General features: G+C 54.9%; 5 protein-coding genes across 5 annotated transcripts; 2 read left to right on the top strand and 3 right to left on the bottom strand.

Moving 5' to 3' along the window:
* Positions 1–1,577: 1,577 nt before the first annotated feature.
* On the bottom strand, positions 1,578–4,253 carry ISF_04464 (mRNA decapping protein 2, Box A; the record flags this gene model as incomplete). The annotated part of the gene is made up of 2 exons (XM_018848070.1): positions 1,578–4,162; positions 4,223–4,253. 2 exons carry the CDS (start codon positions 4,251–4,253, stop codon positions 1,578–1,580), a joined length of 2,616 nt encoding a protein of 871 aa, XP_018705026.1.
* A 1,317-nt stretch (positions 4,254–5,570) lies between these two features.
* Positions 5,571–6,702, bottom strand: ISF_04463 (hypothetical protein; the record flags this gene model as incomplete). Its single annotated transcript, XM_018848069.1, has 2 exons — positions 5,571–5,698; positions 5,928–6,702. 2 exons carry the CDS (start codon positions 6,700–6,702, stop codon positions 5,571–5,573), a joined length of 903 nt encoding a protein of 300 aa, XP_018705025.1.
* Positions 6,703–8,294: 1,592 nt separating this feature from the next.
* ISF_04462 (C6 transcription factor) lies at positions 8,295–9,654 on the bottom strand (the record flags this gene model as incomplete). Its single annotated transcript, XM_018848068.1, has 3 exons — positions 8,295–8,584; positions 8,661–9,159; positions 9,214–9,654. The coding sequence occupies 3 exons, from the start codon at positions 9,652–9,654 to the stop codon at positions 8,295–8,297; spliced, it is 1,230 nt and encodes a 409-aa protein (XP_018705024.1).
* A 1,507-nt stretch (positions 9,655–11,161) lies between these two features.
* Positions 11,162–12,501, top strand: ISF_04461 (Peptidase M20D; the record flags this gene model as incomplete). The annotated part of the gene is made up of 3 exons (XM_018848067.1): positions 11,162–11,417; positions 11,479–11,622; positions 11,678–12,501. The coding sequence occupies 3 exons, from the start codon at positions 11,162–11,164 to the stop codon at positions 12,499–12,501; spliced, it is 1,224 nt and encodes a 407-aa protein (XP_018705023.1).
* Positions 12,502–12,880: 379 nt separating this feature from the next.
* ISF_04460 (hypothetical protein) lies at positions 12,881–14,635 on the top strand (the record flags this gene model as incomplete). Its single annotated transcript, XM_018848066.1, has 1 exon — positions 12,881–14,635. The coding sequence occupies one exon, from the start codon at positions 12,881–12,883 to the stop codon at positions 14,633–14,635; it is 1,755 nt and encodes a 584-aa protein (XP_018705022.1).
* Positions 14,636–14,672: the final 37 nt, after the last annotated feature.

Genomic DNA, 14,672 nt, shown 5'->3' with positions numbered 1-14,672 from the left:
TAGATTTCTACCTGCCACGCCCTAAGCATGGATTAGATCCTTAGCAAGAACCATGGTTCCCAAGCTCAGGAAAACAATTCAGTCGATGGCCACGGCAGCCCTGATGATGGCCAAACAGATTTTTCACCCACCAGCACCGTCGTAAATTATCGTGGCAGATCATGCTCGGCGGGCGGTCCCCTTTGCCGCACCAAGAAACACGCGCGCGTTATACCAGAGAGCGATACCGAATCTGAAATCTTTTCGGAATCCATCCTATCGAATGACCAAAGTTCTTTGGATCCAGATGATTCGGCATCCGTTGTAGGTACTCGCCATTCGTACGAGCAGAACGCCAAAAGAACACTGCAGCTCAGCGAGTTACCCCCTCACATCTCGCGTGCCGACGTTGTTGCTGTTATTCGTGGCGGGCCAGTGGTGGACATTTACTTCAACTTTAAGGAGCAGCGAGCCGCAATATCATTCGTTCATGGTCATCATGCGCGAAAATACTACGAACATGCCCAAGAAGCCGGCGTGTACATCCGAGGATCCATCGTATGTGAAGCATGCTTTGTTTCCGTTTGGTACTTCAGCTTACACTGATTAGATCAAAGTTACATGGAGTGTCCGCCAGTTCATCCTTGCACCCTACGTGTCACAACAGTTGCGCGGGGGTGCATCCAGAAACCTTGTGATACGACACTACGATCGTAGAATCACGGCCGACTCTATTCGTACAGATCTCGAGCATATCCACAACCTGTCTGTCATCAATGTCCAATTCTCGGGACTGGATTGTTACATCAGCATCAACTCCATCACGGCTGCGAGCTTTGCCCGCACCTGCATGATGAGTCGCTAGTAGGTGTTTCCTTCCTTGACGCTGAGCAACCCTAACCACAGCTTTAGTCCGTACAGAGGATCCCGCATCGAGTGGGCTCCAGATGAATGCATGCAGTCTTTGGCTCAGCTTGAATCCAACAATTGTGCACGAACACCGATGGGCCAGACAAAAGCCAACATGAATCGATTCTCCCTGCTTGAGGTTGGTGAACAAAAGGAACTTTAAGCTGCAATTCCTCAGCATTCATTTGCGCATACAAGAACTTTCACAAGAGGCCCGCAGGTTGCTGAATCTAATACACTATCAATCCCCTGAAATAGAGAGTGTACAAATGTACCGTTGGTATGTCCTTCGTTATTATAAACCACTGTTGAGTTAATAATGGCGGGTAAAAAAATCTGCTCCTACATCTCAAACCCCCCATTTCACGATGTGTTTGTTATCAGATGGTATAATCCTGTTTCTGCCCAAAGCATCCTACCAATGTAACGCCTTAGAAGCGAGGCTTTGGCGCTATCTCTTACTCCCTCATGCATTAATAATAAGAAAGGAAGGATCAAGGGAATCAATAAGTGCCGTACAATGCAGAAATCCTTTCGCTGTCCCATTTTTAACAATTGGTTGAGTTTGTCGCAGAATAAAAATGACACCCGAGTTTGTAATTCCATTAAAAACAACAAAAAACATTGAAAAAATCAACCGGAAAGAAAGATTGCCGCAAAATGTCATTGACCATCTGCACCGTATACCGCTAGGTCGTTTTCGTGACAGATTGCAGATATCCAAGCAAGAAGCTTTCGTCGGCTGGTGAAATGGGCGTCTGGCTGCCACGACGCGAGGCGTTGCCCGAGCCCGGCTCGCCGGGCACGCTGGCGGAGGCGAGCGAGGCGATGCGAGAGCGGGAGTGGTCGCGCGGGGCGGGGTTCCCGTTGCCCATCTCGTGGATGGCGCCGGCGCCGCCGAGGGGCGACCGTGCCTGCAGCCGCGGCGCAGGAGCCTTGCCGGCGGCAGTGGCGACGGCTGGGCCACCGGCACCGCTGCCAAAGAGAGATAGTAGCTGGCGTTTTTGCTCGGCGCCGACGGGGGCAGGAGCGGAGGGCTGCGCCAGGGGCGAAGGCTGCTGAGGCTGGTGGCTTTGCGAGATGTACGGGGCGTAGGGCGAGGCGATGCTGCCGCCGGCGGCATGCGGTGGTGGTACCGCGGCGAGGTTGCTGCCCCGCTGTTGGGTCGGGCTAGGCTGCGAGGAGTGCTGGACGTGGCCATTGCTTGGACCGGCGGCTTGGGCTGGCTGGATGGACATGTTGCCCATGCTGAGCTCGACGGGCACGTCCGACGACGGCTTGCGCTGCGACGGCGACGACAGCTCGGGGATGAAGCCCAACGGCGAGGGCGGCTGCCCCTGCTGCGAGGAGGCCGGCGGCACGGGGGACTGCAGGCCCGTCGACTTCTTGAACATGCCGAGTAGGGCGCTCCGGTGCTGGTCAGCTACAAGAGGTGGGTTCCTCACGCCGACGGGCGGCTGAGGCTGCTGCTGGGGCTGCATGTGAGAGTTGAACTGAGCTTGGGGAGGCATCGCCTGGTTGGAGATAGGAACTGCCTGGTGAGGCCGCTGTTGCTGCGGCTGCTGCTGCTGCGCTGGGTACTGGGTGTACGGCGGCGGTGGCGGGAGATTTTGACCAGGCGCGCCAACAACAGACATGTTGAGCGTTTCAACTACTTGCAACTGTTGCCGAGGCTGCTGCTGAGGCAGTTGCTGCATAGGAGGCGGCATAGGAGGCGGCTGGGATCCTGAAGGCTCTCTTTTGAAAGCGTTGAGGAGGGCCATGGACTGTCCGGTGAGTTGCATGGGTGCTGGTCTTTGCTGCTGTGGAGGGGGAGCGTTCGGCTGAGGTGCTCCAGGCTGTTGCCAGGGATGAAATGCAGGCTGAGGCAAACCAGCGCTGCCTTTTGCAGCGGCTTCCTGGAACACGCTGCTGTTGAACATAGCACGTTGAACTTGGGGCGGGAGAGGCTGTGGGTGGACGAGAGGGATGGACTTTTGAGGCTGGTGGTGCGGGGCGCCGGGATGGGCATAAGGCGCAGGTTGGACTGGGTACTGCTGGTGCTGCTGGTGCTGCTGGTGCTGCTGGTGCTGCTGGTGCGGCTGAAAATGTTGTGGTACGTTCTCAGAACCATAGGGGAGAGGGAAATGTGGCGGCTGCTGTTGCATGTCCATGTGTAACGGCATGGCGTGCTGCTGGTTGGTATGGTGGTGGGGGTTCTGAGGTTGCGGAGGGTTGATGATGGTGAGGTCTTGCGGTGTATGGGGTACCCCTGTACTAGGCTGCACATGATATGAAGGCGCGGATGGCTCGTTTGACTGCAGTATCGATAGTAGAGCGCTGCCCTTGTCTTCTTGAGCCATGGCAGGCTGCAGGCCTTGCGTTGGTGGCTGCAGCTTGAGCAGACGCTGCAGCTCTTTCGTGGCACCGTCCAGGCTAGCGATGGAGGCGACCTGCTGCAGATGGTTGGCACCCTGATCCGTCGCATACGTCTCGTCCTCGGTGTGGCCCTCGTCTACGGACAGTTGGGCATGACCTGCATGGTAGCGCAAGCTGCCCACACGCTTCTCCTCTTGCCGCTTCTGCGACGTCACCCATTTCTTGAGCGGCACGAGGAACGGCGCTACCATGTAAAACTTGTTTGCGCCGACGACGGACTCGTCTTGGTTTTGCGCATTCTTCTTTCGGAACGTCGGGAGCTCGGACAGCTTGTACCACTGAATCTTGCTGATTTCTTTGCGTGTCTGCGGCTGGAAGTTGTAGTCCATGGGGACGTCGCGGAAGACATAGAGCCGCAGCTGCTGCTCGCGCATGGTAATTTCGATGTATTTCGGCTTGCTGGTGGTCGGTACGAGGCCGTGGGCGCGCAGGTCCATGCCGGTTTCTTCGTACACCTCGCGTACGGCACAGTCGAGGTCATCCTCGTCCTTATTAATCTTGCCGCGGGGAAAGCTCCAGTTGGCGCCCTTTTTCCACCCCTTGACAAGAACAACTGAATCCATGTCATGGTTGAGCAGGATGGCACCACGGACTGGGATTCGCGTCTTGTAGTCAAGGAAAGACCCAAACGCGGCGAGTGAGGTCTCGACGGAAAAGGGCGCCAAGAGCGGGCAGTGCTGAAATATGCGCAGACAGAACGTACGAAGAGTCATGGATGGGAGGGAGGGGTCGAGAGGTCGAATAAAGTCTTCGTAGAACCATTGGGCTTCTTCAACTTGGAAGCATATCCGTTCGACGGTCGACAGGTCTTCTTCCGGAAGATTGATGATGAACCTCACGCAGAGGTCATCAAGCCCTGAAAAGTGAGAATGTTAGACATAATGAGCAGTACAAAGCTGGTAACGAGTTTGCTCACAATCTTCCAGCTGCATCTGGGGCCCGGCCATCGTTGGGTATGGTAGTTGGAGATGAGGCATGTCGTTGGACTGTGAGCTTTGGGCTAAACGGGTACGTCAATTGTGGCTGTGCAGCCGTGCGTGGAGAAGATAGCTTGGTCTGGTCGTTGGGCGACTGTGCATCAGCCACATACGTAAAATACGCTGCCTAACTGTGGCGGTGCGGGCTGCCTTGCTTGCCTGGTCAATTTGATTCGTGAAATGCAAACGTGGCAAATACAAAGACACTTATTATTATTAGAACATGGCTCAACAAAGGCATATATATAACCTGTAGTACAGTCTTTTTAAGGCATTGTGCGACGTGGGAGCCGTGCTTCTCATGGGCGACCGCCGTAATACGAGGCCACACGGCACACAGCTGAGACATTTTGTTCTGTCAAGGGCAGACAAGATGACTGCATCAATCAATCGTCAAACCTTGAAAGACTGGAAAGAAGAAATTCTAGTAATTTCTGGTCTTTTTTTGTTAATACTTGGCTCTAGAAAATCAGCGCGATCTTTAGTATGACTCTGTGAAGCCTTCATGGATAAGCCGCTGTTGACCATGAAGAAAACTGGATGCCCTCATCCGTGAGTTGTACGAAGTACAAATACCTCGATTAGTTACATATTTCCGCCCAATAAACCTTCCCCCTCGTCATCTATCCTGGTCTTTCTCCCAGCCACATATTTATTTAGTCAGCTTACTAACCCCCTACATCACCCTCTTTCTGCTTCGATACTTCATTCGAAATTTCGATATCACCACAGATTATTGATGATCTGCCCTGAAAGAAACCTAAAACAAAGCAGGTGCATAGGCGAATACTGCCCCATTGAATGCTGGAGCTCACAAGCCCCAATCCCGCACAGTCCTGTCAATATGATCCTGCTGCCCTCATGCTTCCTGGCTACGATGCCTTTATTTTGAGGAGCATTGTTACACAACCGCATCTACTTGTGCGAGTATCACGACGCTTTTGCAAATAGATTGAAAAACGAAAAGAAAGCATAACGGTGAGTATCTTGGCTCACCCTGCAACTACAATTTCCACTGTGGCAATCTTCTCATCTATACTTTGAACCAATCCTCTGAGCTAATAACTTCATCCTTTCAACAATAATCCAAATCGTAAATTCATATTACGCAAAATAAGCCAAATCAACAAGATATTATAGCTAGCTACTGCATCTATCCATCATTTATCAGTCAATGGCCCCATCTTCATCTTTTCACTTCACCTACTCTGGTACCAACGTTGCCCAATTGTGACCCCGAGATACTTGCCGAGGGTACAAATTGTGCCTCGTCATGTAGTAATACTATTAAGCTTTCTTGGTAGGAACTGCGGGGACGGTCTGATTAACAATCACATGTTCAGGATCCGAGCCCCAAGGGTCCGGGATGGTCTGGGGAGGGTTTGTGGCGTGCAGCGGATGCGCGCAGAAGGGGTCTGGAACAGCTGGTGGCTTCTGGTTTTGGTGCTTCTTTGGGTGACCGGTGGAAGGGAACTGTTGGAAGGTGTTGGGCCATTAATCGGGCCGGAATGTGCAGCGAGGAGTTGGGGATGGGAGTTGGAGTTGGTTTGACTGTGGTGGATGGAAATTGCTCAAAGACAGAAGGAAAGGAAGCGGCCGTGCCGCGAGTGTGGTGACTTTTGATCGAAGTAGTATGGTGCTTACTGAAAGTGACCTGTCCCTTGCTGGATGTGGTCTTGCTCTTGCTGGTCTTGCTGGTGGTGGTTGGGCTTTGGGTAGTAGTGGTCTCGCCCTTGGTGGTCGTAGTCTCGACCTTGGTGGTGGTAGTTTCACCCTTGGTGGTGGTGGACTCGTCCTCGGCGCTGATGGCCTCGGCCTTGGCGGTTGTGGTGGTTTTTGCCTTAGTGGTGGTGGTAGCCGGGCCCTTGGTGGTGGTAGTTTCACCCTGGGTGGCGGTAGACTCGTCCTTGGTGGTTGTGGTCTTGCCATTGGAGGTGGTAGTCTCGCCCTTGATGGTGGTGGTCTGGGCCTCGGTGGTGGTGGTCTTTCTTAAAACGACAACCAGATTCTCGTTGATTTTCGTTACAAAGCCAGACTCTGACGCGGGCCAGGTAAGGAAACCGACCGGGGAAGCTTCAGGACTTCCCTTCCGAGTGGTAGAGGAAGAGGTGGCAGCACTCGATTTGGAAGAGGAGGTGGCAACACTCGACTCAGTAGTGATCTTGGTAAGCTTGACCCGACCCGTTTTGGCCGTCTTAGTCTCAGCAGGCTCGGAGAGAGTGCTCTCCGAGGAGATAGCATGGGTAGTGACTGGGGTTGGCTCGTGCTCAGTGATAGTTTTGGCCGAGGAAGCGGCAGTGGCATTTCTGAGACCAGACGTAGCAGCAACATCGGTGACGTCCGCAACAGCGCTGGTCGTGGTCGAGCGCTTAGCATTAGCGACGACCGCGAGGAGGGCAATGGGAATGGCGGCTTTCATTTTGAAGTGGAATTTGTTTCTGGAAATAGTGTTAGAATGACTATGAGTGTCGTAGGCTTTAAAGAAGCGGTGCTAGTAATACCGACTGAGGTTGGAGTGTGTCGTTGCGTTTGGAAGGCACTCAGTTAAGTGATGGGAGATGTAGCTTCAAAGAAAGAAGAAATGACAAAGCGGAAGTAAGAGGAGGAAGCCACCGTAATTTATAGGTAGATAATTAGACACAAAACGCTGATGATCGATTTAGAGTTTGAAGCTCGTGATAGATCGAGTATATGCTTTGGCCGCGACCAACAAGCTTCCGCCTTCCCCCACCAACCATTGATCCCACGACCAACACGTTTCCAGTTTCCCAGCCACCTACAATTAGCACAACGAGTCTCTGGGGTTAGAAAAGCCGTTAGGCTTTGCATTGATGTCATAAAAAATTTAATGAGCGCTTTTTTTGCGACAGGTTTGCCACCATGTTACTGAAAGTATAGGTGGACTGGCTTGACATTCGACTCAACTAACCACTCTTGCACTTTCACCGACAAGATAGCTTGGAGTACATCAGACGAGCTTTTCCATTTTCTCAGACTAAGAAAACTAAATTCACTAAGCCCACAGTCCCCCGCAGCACAATCTCATGTCGAAAGAAAAAGACCCCCACGTGCGCATGCACTTCCCATGTCCACGATCTCCCAACATCGACAAAGCTGCAAAAAGGAAGGGTCTGGCCGGGGATTGAACCCGGGACCTCTCGCAAGCTGCTTTAAACAAACTCAGGGTGAGCCCTAAGCGAGAATCATACCCTGAGAAGTTATGTTAGCCAATGACTCATTGAGTCGTTGGTATTGTGACTGCTTCACATCGAACCAGGCCACTCGCTGCTTGTGCGGCTTCGAATGTTGGGTCGATTGAACCATCAGATGGAGTGCTACTTACACTAGACCACCAGACCAAGGAACCTTGAGCTCATGTGAGCTCATTAGGTGCTGATGGCGGCCGGGTTCTTATTAGCCCTTATGAACTGCTGGGACAAAGCCCCGTTAGGTTGCGGGACTGCATGAGTTGTGCCCTGGCTCGCCCCGCTGGTAGTGGATACGAAATCGAGACTTTACGAAGTATTTGGCAAGCGGACTGGCACTGTTGTGCGATCGTTCTGTAATTAGTTGGAAATTCAATTCTGATGTGCTCGTTGTGGTTGTGTTAGTGTTGCCGGCTCTGCTGTGTGGGGGGAAGAGCGTCCGGCCAACAGCCTTCGAAGAAACAGGAGTAAGTGGTTTGCAAGCTCGAAAATTAGATCCTTTTATTATATGTACAGCAAGATTATACGCTATATCCAATATTTAATGTTCATCAAGTGTGTCATGTGTGCCATGGCCTGTGCTGCTTTCCAGGCGAATGCACTTGTTGTGAGACGAGACGAGGCTTCAGCAGGTCCCGTGCTGATATTGCGCTACCCTCATGGCGCGCGAATGGTACCATGCCCATCGGCCATTAGTGGCCCCGGGTGCATAGAAAAAACAGTTGACATCATAGATTCAGATATTAAAAGGCAGGTATCACAGGAGCAAGTGACGCTCCAGGATAGCCGGCCTACATCTGGACTCTCAGGGGGTATAGAGATGTCGGCAATCGTTACTCTGCTCCAACTTGTCGCAGTAGCTGTCGATCCACGTTGTATAACGCTTATATTCTTGGGGTATACTCGATGTCGCGTTTCTTGCCCACTTGATTATGACGTGTTTTCGCCGAGGGGATTTGATGGGCATATCTGGGGACAGACATATCGCGGCGATGACATAGTCGACAAGGAACATGTGTATCAACAGCAGCCTGGAGCCGAAATTTTCGGGGTTGATAAGCTCCAAGAACTCTTCATTGCTGAATGTAGCGGGGACTGTGAAGAGGTGCGAAAAAGTCATCCACGCTGACTTGTTAGCCTTGGTAGAATGGTAGCCGTTTGTATGACTTACCTTGTAAAGATGACCGCTGCATAGCGGGATGTAGTTGCGACAGCGCGCCGTAGTATTTGTGCTCGTAAGGGGCCCGTAGTAAAGGCTCCAGCATGCGCAGAGACAGCTCAAACTCGTTCATATCCGTCATATCATCACGCTGGTCTTCTCGGACGACCTCGGCAGACGAGTGGTTGTGCCCGTCCGGGGTAAAGCCAGGAAAAACAGACTTGGACATGTCACCGATGATGACGAGAACGATGAGATGTCCGCCACGAATAATGGTTAGGTAATCGGCAAGGCCATCATCGATAAGCGAGGCTTGTGTAATGAGACAAAAAAGCGCGGCAAGGATTGCGTCGAGGGTCTGCTGGTCCGAGGGCGGGTTACTGAGCTGCTCGTTTACCTGTTTAATTGCCACGAGTCGGTGTTGCAGCGCTTGCGAAGTAAAGTCGGCGTTTGTGTGACTTGTAAGATGAGAAGCGCCCAGACCAAGGACAGCATGCGCGAGGAAATCATACTGTTATTGGTTAGTGCTTGGCTCACGACGAGACGGTGTTGTACTTTGACGCACCTCGTGAGACATGGCTGCGCAGTCCATCCACCCCTTGTCAGCCTGGATTGGGAGAGGGGGAATGGCGGCGGTTATGAATTGGTGATAGAAACGCAGGTCTTCCATGGAGAGCATGGATGGGTTGGAGCGTATAGCACTTGCGGCTGGCGTGGGCGTTGGGGGATAGGAGCAGTCGAGGGCGAGGCGACGGCAGGGAGAGCACTGTGGCCGCAGCTCGTTGCACTTGACACGGCGTCTCTTGCAGTTGAAGCACCCCATTCGCGACTTGAAGTGACCTCGTCGGCTAAGTGGCTGGCGACTGCTTCGTGAGGAGGAGGTCGTGGCGACGGATGTGTCGCTCGATCTGGCGGCGGTATCGCTGCGCTCCGGGGAGGCCGACGCATTGCTGGACGAGGAGGAGGAGGAAGAAGAGGAAGGGGAGAAATGGGTATCAGGCGACATTGTGAATATTTGTTGGAATCGAAGGGGCGAGGGGAGGTTCAGAGGAGAGCGAGCTGGGAGGCGAACATGGGATTGGGGTAGCCCCGCGGCGGCGTTTGCGGGGGACGACGAATTGGTGATGCCGGCGCCTGGTGGTGGCCCTCCGTCATGGAGAGGACAGGTCGAGGCGGCGGCTTTGCAGTGTCGAGGATGATGGGCGAGGATGGAGAGTCTCGTAGCGCAGCGCGAGGCGGTTTTGTGTCGGTCGCAGTTTGAAGTGACCAAGTGCAAGGACGTCGGTCGCAGGATGGATGGATGGATGAGAAACCCGTTGTTAGCTCAGCACGGTAGTTACCAGCGTTACTTTTAGAGGTAGGCGTGACCCATGACCAGCGGCATGGCTGAGGCGCGCCACAGGGCTAGGATTGTTGAGCGCAAATTGAACAACGATTTCATGAACGATGCAGGTGCATGCAGGTGACGGGATGATGGGACGATGATGCGGCCGGTTGGATTCTACGCAGGCTATTTTTCACCCCGGGCATGATTTCGCCCGAGCGGCCCGTTTCCGGTTTCCGGAGCGCACAAATTGTCTGACAGCTGTGACAGGCGTTGCTACTATGTACCAGTAGAGCGCAGCCCGAGCGCACATGAAAAGCCGCTGTAAATAGCCTGGAAAACGAGGAGAAAGCCCTACACCGGCGGTGAATATTGGGGCGTGTCCACAGATCCAACGGTCGCTGGGCCAGCACCACGGTACTACGGGTCTCGCTCATCAGGGTCCCTGCGAGAACTGCGAAAGAGCCATCAGTCGTGGGCAGGTTGGCTGCCTACATAGTTAGTTATGCAAAGGTAAGATGTGCTTTGATGACACGGGCTGACCGACACAACTGACTGAATAAATATTTCCAAAATAGATAAATAAATAAATAGCGACCACTTCAATGCAATGCACCTGTGAGCAATCAGTAGGTACCATGTGTTGTCGCCTTGTTGATGGCTCTCCAATGCGGTCTTCTGAGCTGGCCGGAACACATCTGCCGGCGCGATTTCATTAGCTGGAGTCGACTATTGGTGGATATAATGCAAGGGGAAGATCAATAGGTAGAAACCAAACAGCCCTGGAACAGCGTCTTATTAGTACACTGGCAACTACACTGCTCCTAGACTTACCAAGGCGGAGAGTGGCTTGCGCTCGGCCTAAGACGCGTAGCTACTGGCATTCCCTCCTTCTTAATTCAGAAGCTCAAATCGACCTTGTGAAAAGAGATAGATGACAGTGTTCGTAGTCCTCTGTAACTTGGATAACTCGGCCAAGCCATACTAAATTCGTAGCATGTCATTTTCGCCCCTGATTGCGCCCTCTGTGGCGTCAACGGCCACTAATAAGTACAAAGCGCACAAGAGGGTAACTCCTAGACCCCCCGCGATTCGACACCACCTGCATCACAAAACGCCACCGGGAGTAGCGACGCTGATTGTTGAGCCTATCATCACCCAATTTTCTTACAAAATGCAGATAAACACAATGCCACCGTCACTCGCCGACATCAGCACGGCAGCCGAGGACATTGGCGCCGACTTTTGGCCCGTCAATCAACGGATCCACGACAACCCGGAACTTGCCTGGCACGAATTCATCGCTCACGATGCCCTCACAGCTTTCATGGAGGCACAGTCAGGATGGAAAGTCAAGAGATCTGTATATGGCTTGGAGACGGCATGGATTGCCGAGTTCGATAGTGGCGGCCCCGGCCCGGTTGTCTCCTTCAATGCTGAATATGGTGCGCGTTAAACTAACTAGCGAATCAACCAAGAGACAATCAGCTCATTATGAATGAATAGATAGCCTGCCAGGAATCGGACACGCGTGTGGTCACAATCTGATTGCAACGGCGGCGGTTGTCGGCGCGAGTGCCGCTGCTCGGGTCATGGCGGCCAAGACACTTCCTGGCAAAATCGTTCTCTACGGAACACCCGCCGAGGAGAGTACGTAACCTCCGTTGCCGAACTCCGCCCCGTCTATCAGCATTGACAAAATCAGATGGTGGTGGCAAGATCAAGCTCCTCGAAGCCGGCGCCTACAGAGACTACAACGTTGACATTAGTCTCACCTCGCATCCCAACATACAGTCAACCTCGGCACGCATGGGCACGACCGCCATCTCCACCTTCAAGGTCGAGTATTTCGGCGTTGCCGCCCATGCGGCCGCGAACCCATGGCTTGGCGTCAACGCACTGGATGCCCTGGTGCAGGGCTACAACAACTTCTCAATGCTGCGCCAGCAGACCGTTCCCGGCGAGATCATCCAAGGCTACATCACCCACGGCGGCGACGCTACCAACATTATCCACAAGTACGCCGCGGGCCAGTTCACGGTCCGTGCCGACTCGGCGCAGCGTCTCGAGGTTCTGCGAGAGCAGGTCACTCGCTGCTTCAAGGCCGGCGCGCTTGCGACCGGCGCCAAGCTGACCATGACCAACCTCGGCGCCTACAAGAATCACATCTCCAACGGTCCCATGGCGGACGTGTTTACGCGCTACTATAACGAGCTAGGCAAGGATCACACGGTTGCCATTGATGCGGATAAGGATGCCGTCAATGGCAAGACGCAGGCTAGCACCGACCAGGGCGACGTATCCCATGCCATGCCTTCAATCAGCCCCATGTATGAGATTGAAGCCGGTCCAGGAGGCCAAGGCCCCCACAATCCGGGCTTCGCAAAGTCGGCGGGCACCAAAGCATCATATGCCCGCGCCTTGCGTGTTGCCAAGGGTCTCGCTGGCGTAGCTGTGGAGGCGCTGCGCGACCAGCGCTTCCTGGCCAATATCAAGAGCAGCTGGGAACGGGACATAAAGGACAGCTGAACAACAGAATTAGAAGGGTGAAACAGAGCCGGCCATAGAAAAGGCCCAATTGCTTGTGTCGGGGGCCTACTGATGTTTACAAATCAAATGCTCGGACAACTTCCTTCTTCGTCTACTAATTTATCCACCCCCGGCTTGTGAGTGGCTGCTGGTTGCGGAGATGCTTGAAAGTCCGCTTGATCCCTTGGAATCTTGGTAGCGATTGCCTAAAACTTCACAAATGCTGTTGGCGACGGATAAATAGAGCCAAATGCTGCGATTCTCTTGTTACATGAAACGCTGGTAGTTTTTGCGTCAATAGTGTGCGCTTCCGCATCGCACCGCACCTACCGGCCGACTTACATACACACATCGACCAACCGCCTACAACTGGCCGCGCATGTCCCAAAACGGACCAGTCGGCAACGGCCCCTCGGCCGCCGAGGCTGCCGTCCACAGAAACGACGACGAGGCATCCCGACAACGAAGCACCGCGCCGCACTACAACTCGTTCCCCAACTACCGCGCGATCCAACATGAAACGCCCAATGACCACGAGACCAGCACCCAGAAGCAGGCAGCCGCTGCTGCCGGAAGCGGCGGGAAGCCCTCGGCCCGGGTCCTCGGGCCCGACCTGCTGCGCGGCCTGCTTATGATGTTCATGGCCATGGACCATCTCGGCATCGCGCTGCGGCCGTGGGAGCACGGTCTGGGCCGGCACGCGGAGAAGGACGGCGTGCCCGTCAAGGAGTGGAACCGCCCGGCCGGCTACCTCGTGCGCTCGCTCACCCACCTCTGCGCGCCGGGCTTCACGCTGCTCCTCGGCACCGGCGTCGTTTACCTGGGCCATTCGCGCCGGCGACAACAGGGCTGGAGTGCGTTCCGGCTGCTGCGCTACTTTGCGCTGCGCGCGGTCGCGCTCACCGTCGTCATGATCGTCCACAGCCTCGTCATGACGGCCGGTCAGCTGTGGTTCCTCAACATCGTGCTCTTCGCGCTCGCCGCGGACTACTTCCTCGCCGGTGCCCTCTGGCTCGCCGCCGACGAGACGGAGCGCTGGCTCGCTAGACGCCTGGCGAGAGCGCTGGTGGACAACAAAGACGACGACGACACTGCGTGCGCGCGCGACAATGACATGGACGCCGAACAACCACTTCTACACGCCGCCGAGGGGCGACCGCCGACAAGAAGCAGCACCAGCACCAGCACGGAAGCAAAGGCGGCAAGTATATCATGGCACGTACACAACGGGCTCCTGGTTGTCCTCAGCATAGTGACCATTTTTTGGAACATCTGGCTGTCCGAGAACTACGGCGAATGCGCCGCCACTTCATCGTCCGCCGCCGCCATGTCGGAAGGCGTTGCCGTGACTGCGCCGGCCGGCCGCACCCCGGGCTGGGACGACCGAAAGATGGACGAGTACTGGTGGCTGCGCCTCTGGTTCTACGAGACCAACGCACCCGGCGTGCTGTCCGCCTTCCCGCCGCTGGCGTGGCTGTCCTTTGCCATCGTCGGCGTCCTGTACGCGCGGGTCATTATCAGCTCCGAGCGCCCCCGCCGCGGTGCCGCCGGCCCCGCGCGCATCTTGATGCTGCACTTGGCCGCCGGCCTCGTCCTCGCCGTCGCATTCGTGCTCACGCGCCTGCTGCACGTCGGGAACCTCTCCGAGCACTGCCTGCAGACTCCCGAGAACCGGCAGCCCCCGCGCGTCGGCGGCAGCAGCAACCAGTACCTCGCGTCGCCCGCGGCTTTCTTCTACACGGTCAAGTACCCGCCCGACGTCGCCTTCTGGGCGCTGACGCTGGCCGCCAACTTCTTCCTCCTCGCCGGCCTCTGGCGCGTCCCGGCTGCGTTTGCCCGAAAGTGGCTCGCCATCGTCCTCGACTTTGGCACCGCGTCGCTCTTCTTCTACGTCGTGCACATGCCCGTGGTGTTCGTCACGGGCTGGGCGGCGTGCGTCCTTTTCGGCCACGAGCCCGGCCCGGGGGCGCCGCCGTCGCCTGGGGGCGGCCTCGTGTCGGATAAAGTGATTGACAGCGTTTTCGGCTTCTTCGCCGTGTGGGCGCTCTGCCTGCTGATCATGTGGCCCCTGTGCCGATGGTACGGGCTGTTCAAATTTGGAAAGCCGTCGGATTCGCTGTGGCGGATACTGTAAGCCGCAATGTTAGACGTAGAGATAAAGTGACACAAAA

This window comes from Cordyceps fumosorosea (assembly GCF_001636725.1).
Source record: "Cordyceps fumosorosea ARSEF 2679 chromosome Unknown scaffold_9, whole genome shotgun sequence".
Taxonomy (NCBI): domain Eukaryota; kingdom Fungi; phylum Ascomycota; class Sordariomycetes; order Hypocreales; family Cordycipitaceae; genus Cordyceps; species Cordyceps fumosorosea.
The sequence above is the reverse complement of the archived record's forward strand: the minus strand, read 5'-3'. Positions and strand labels throughout refer to the sequence as shown.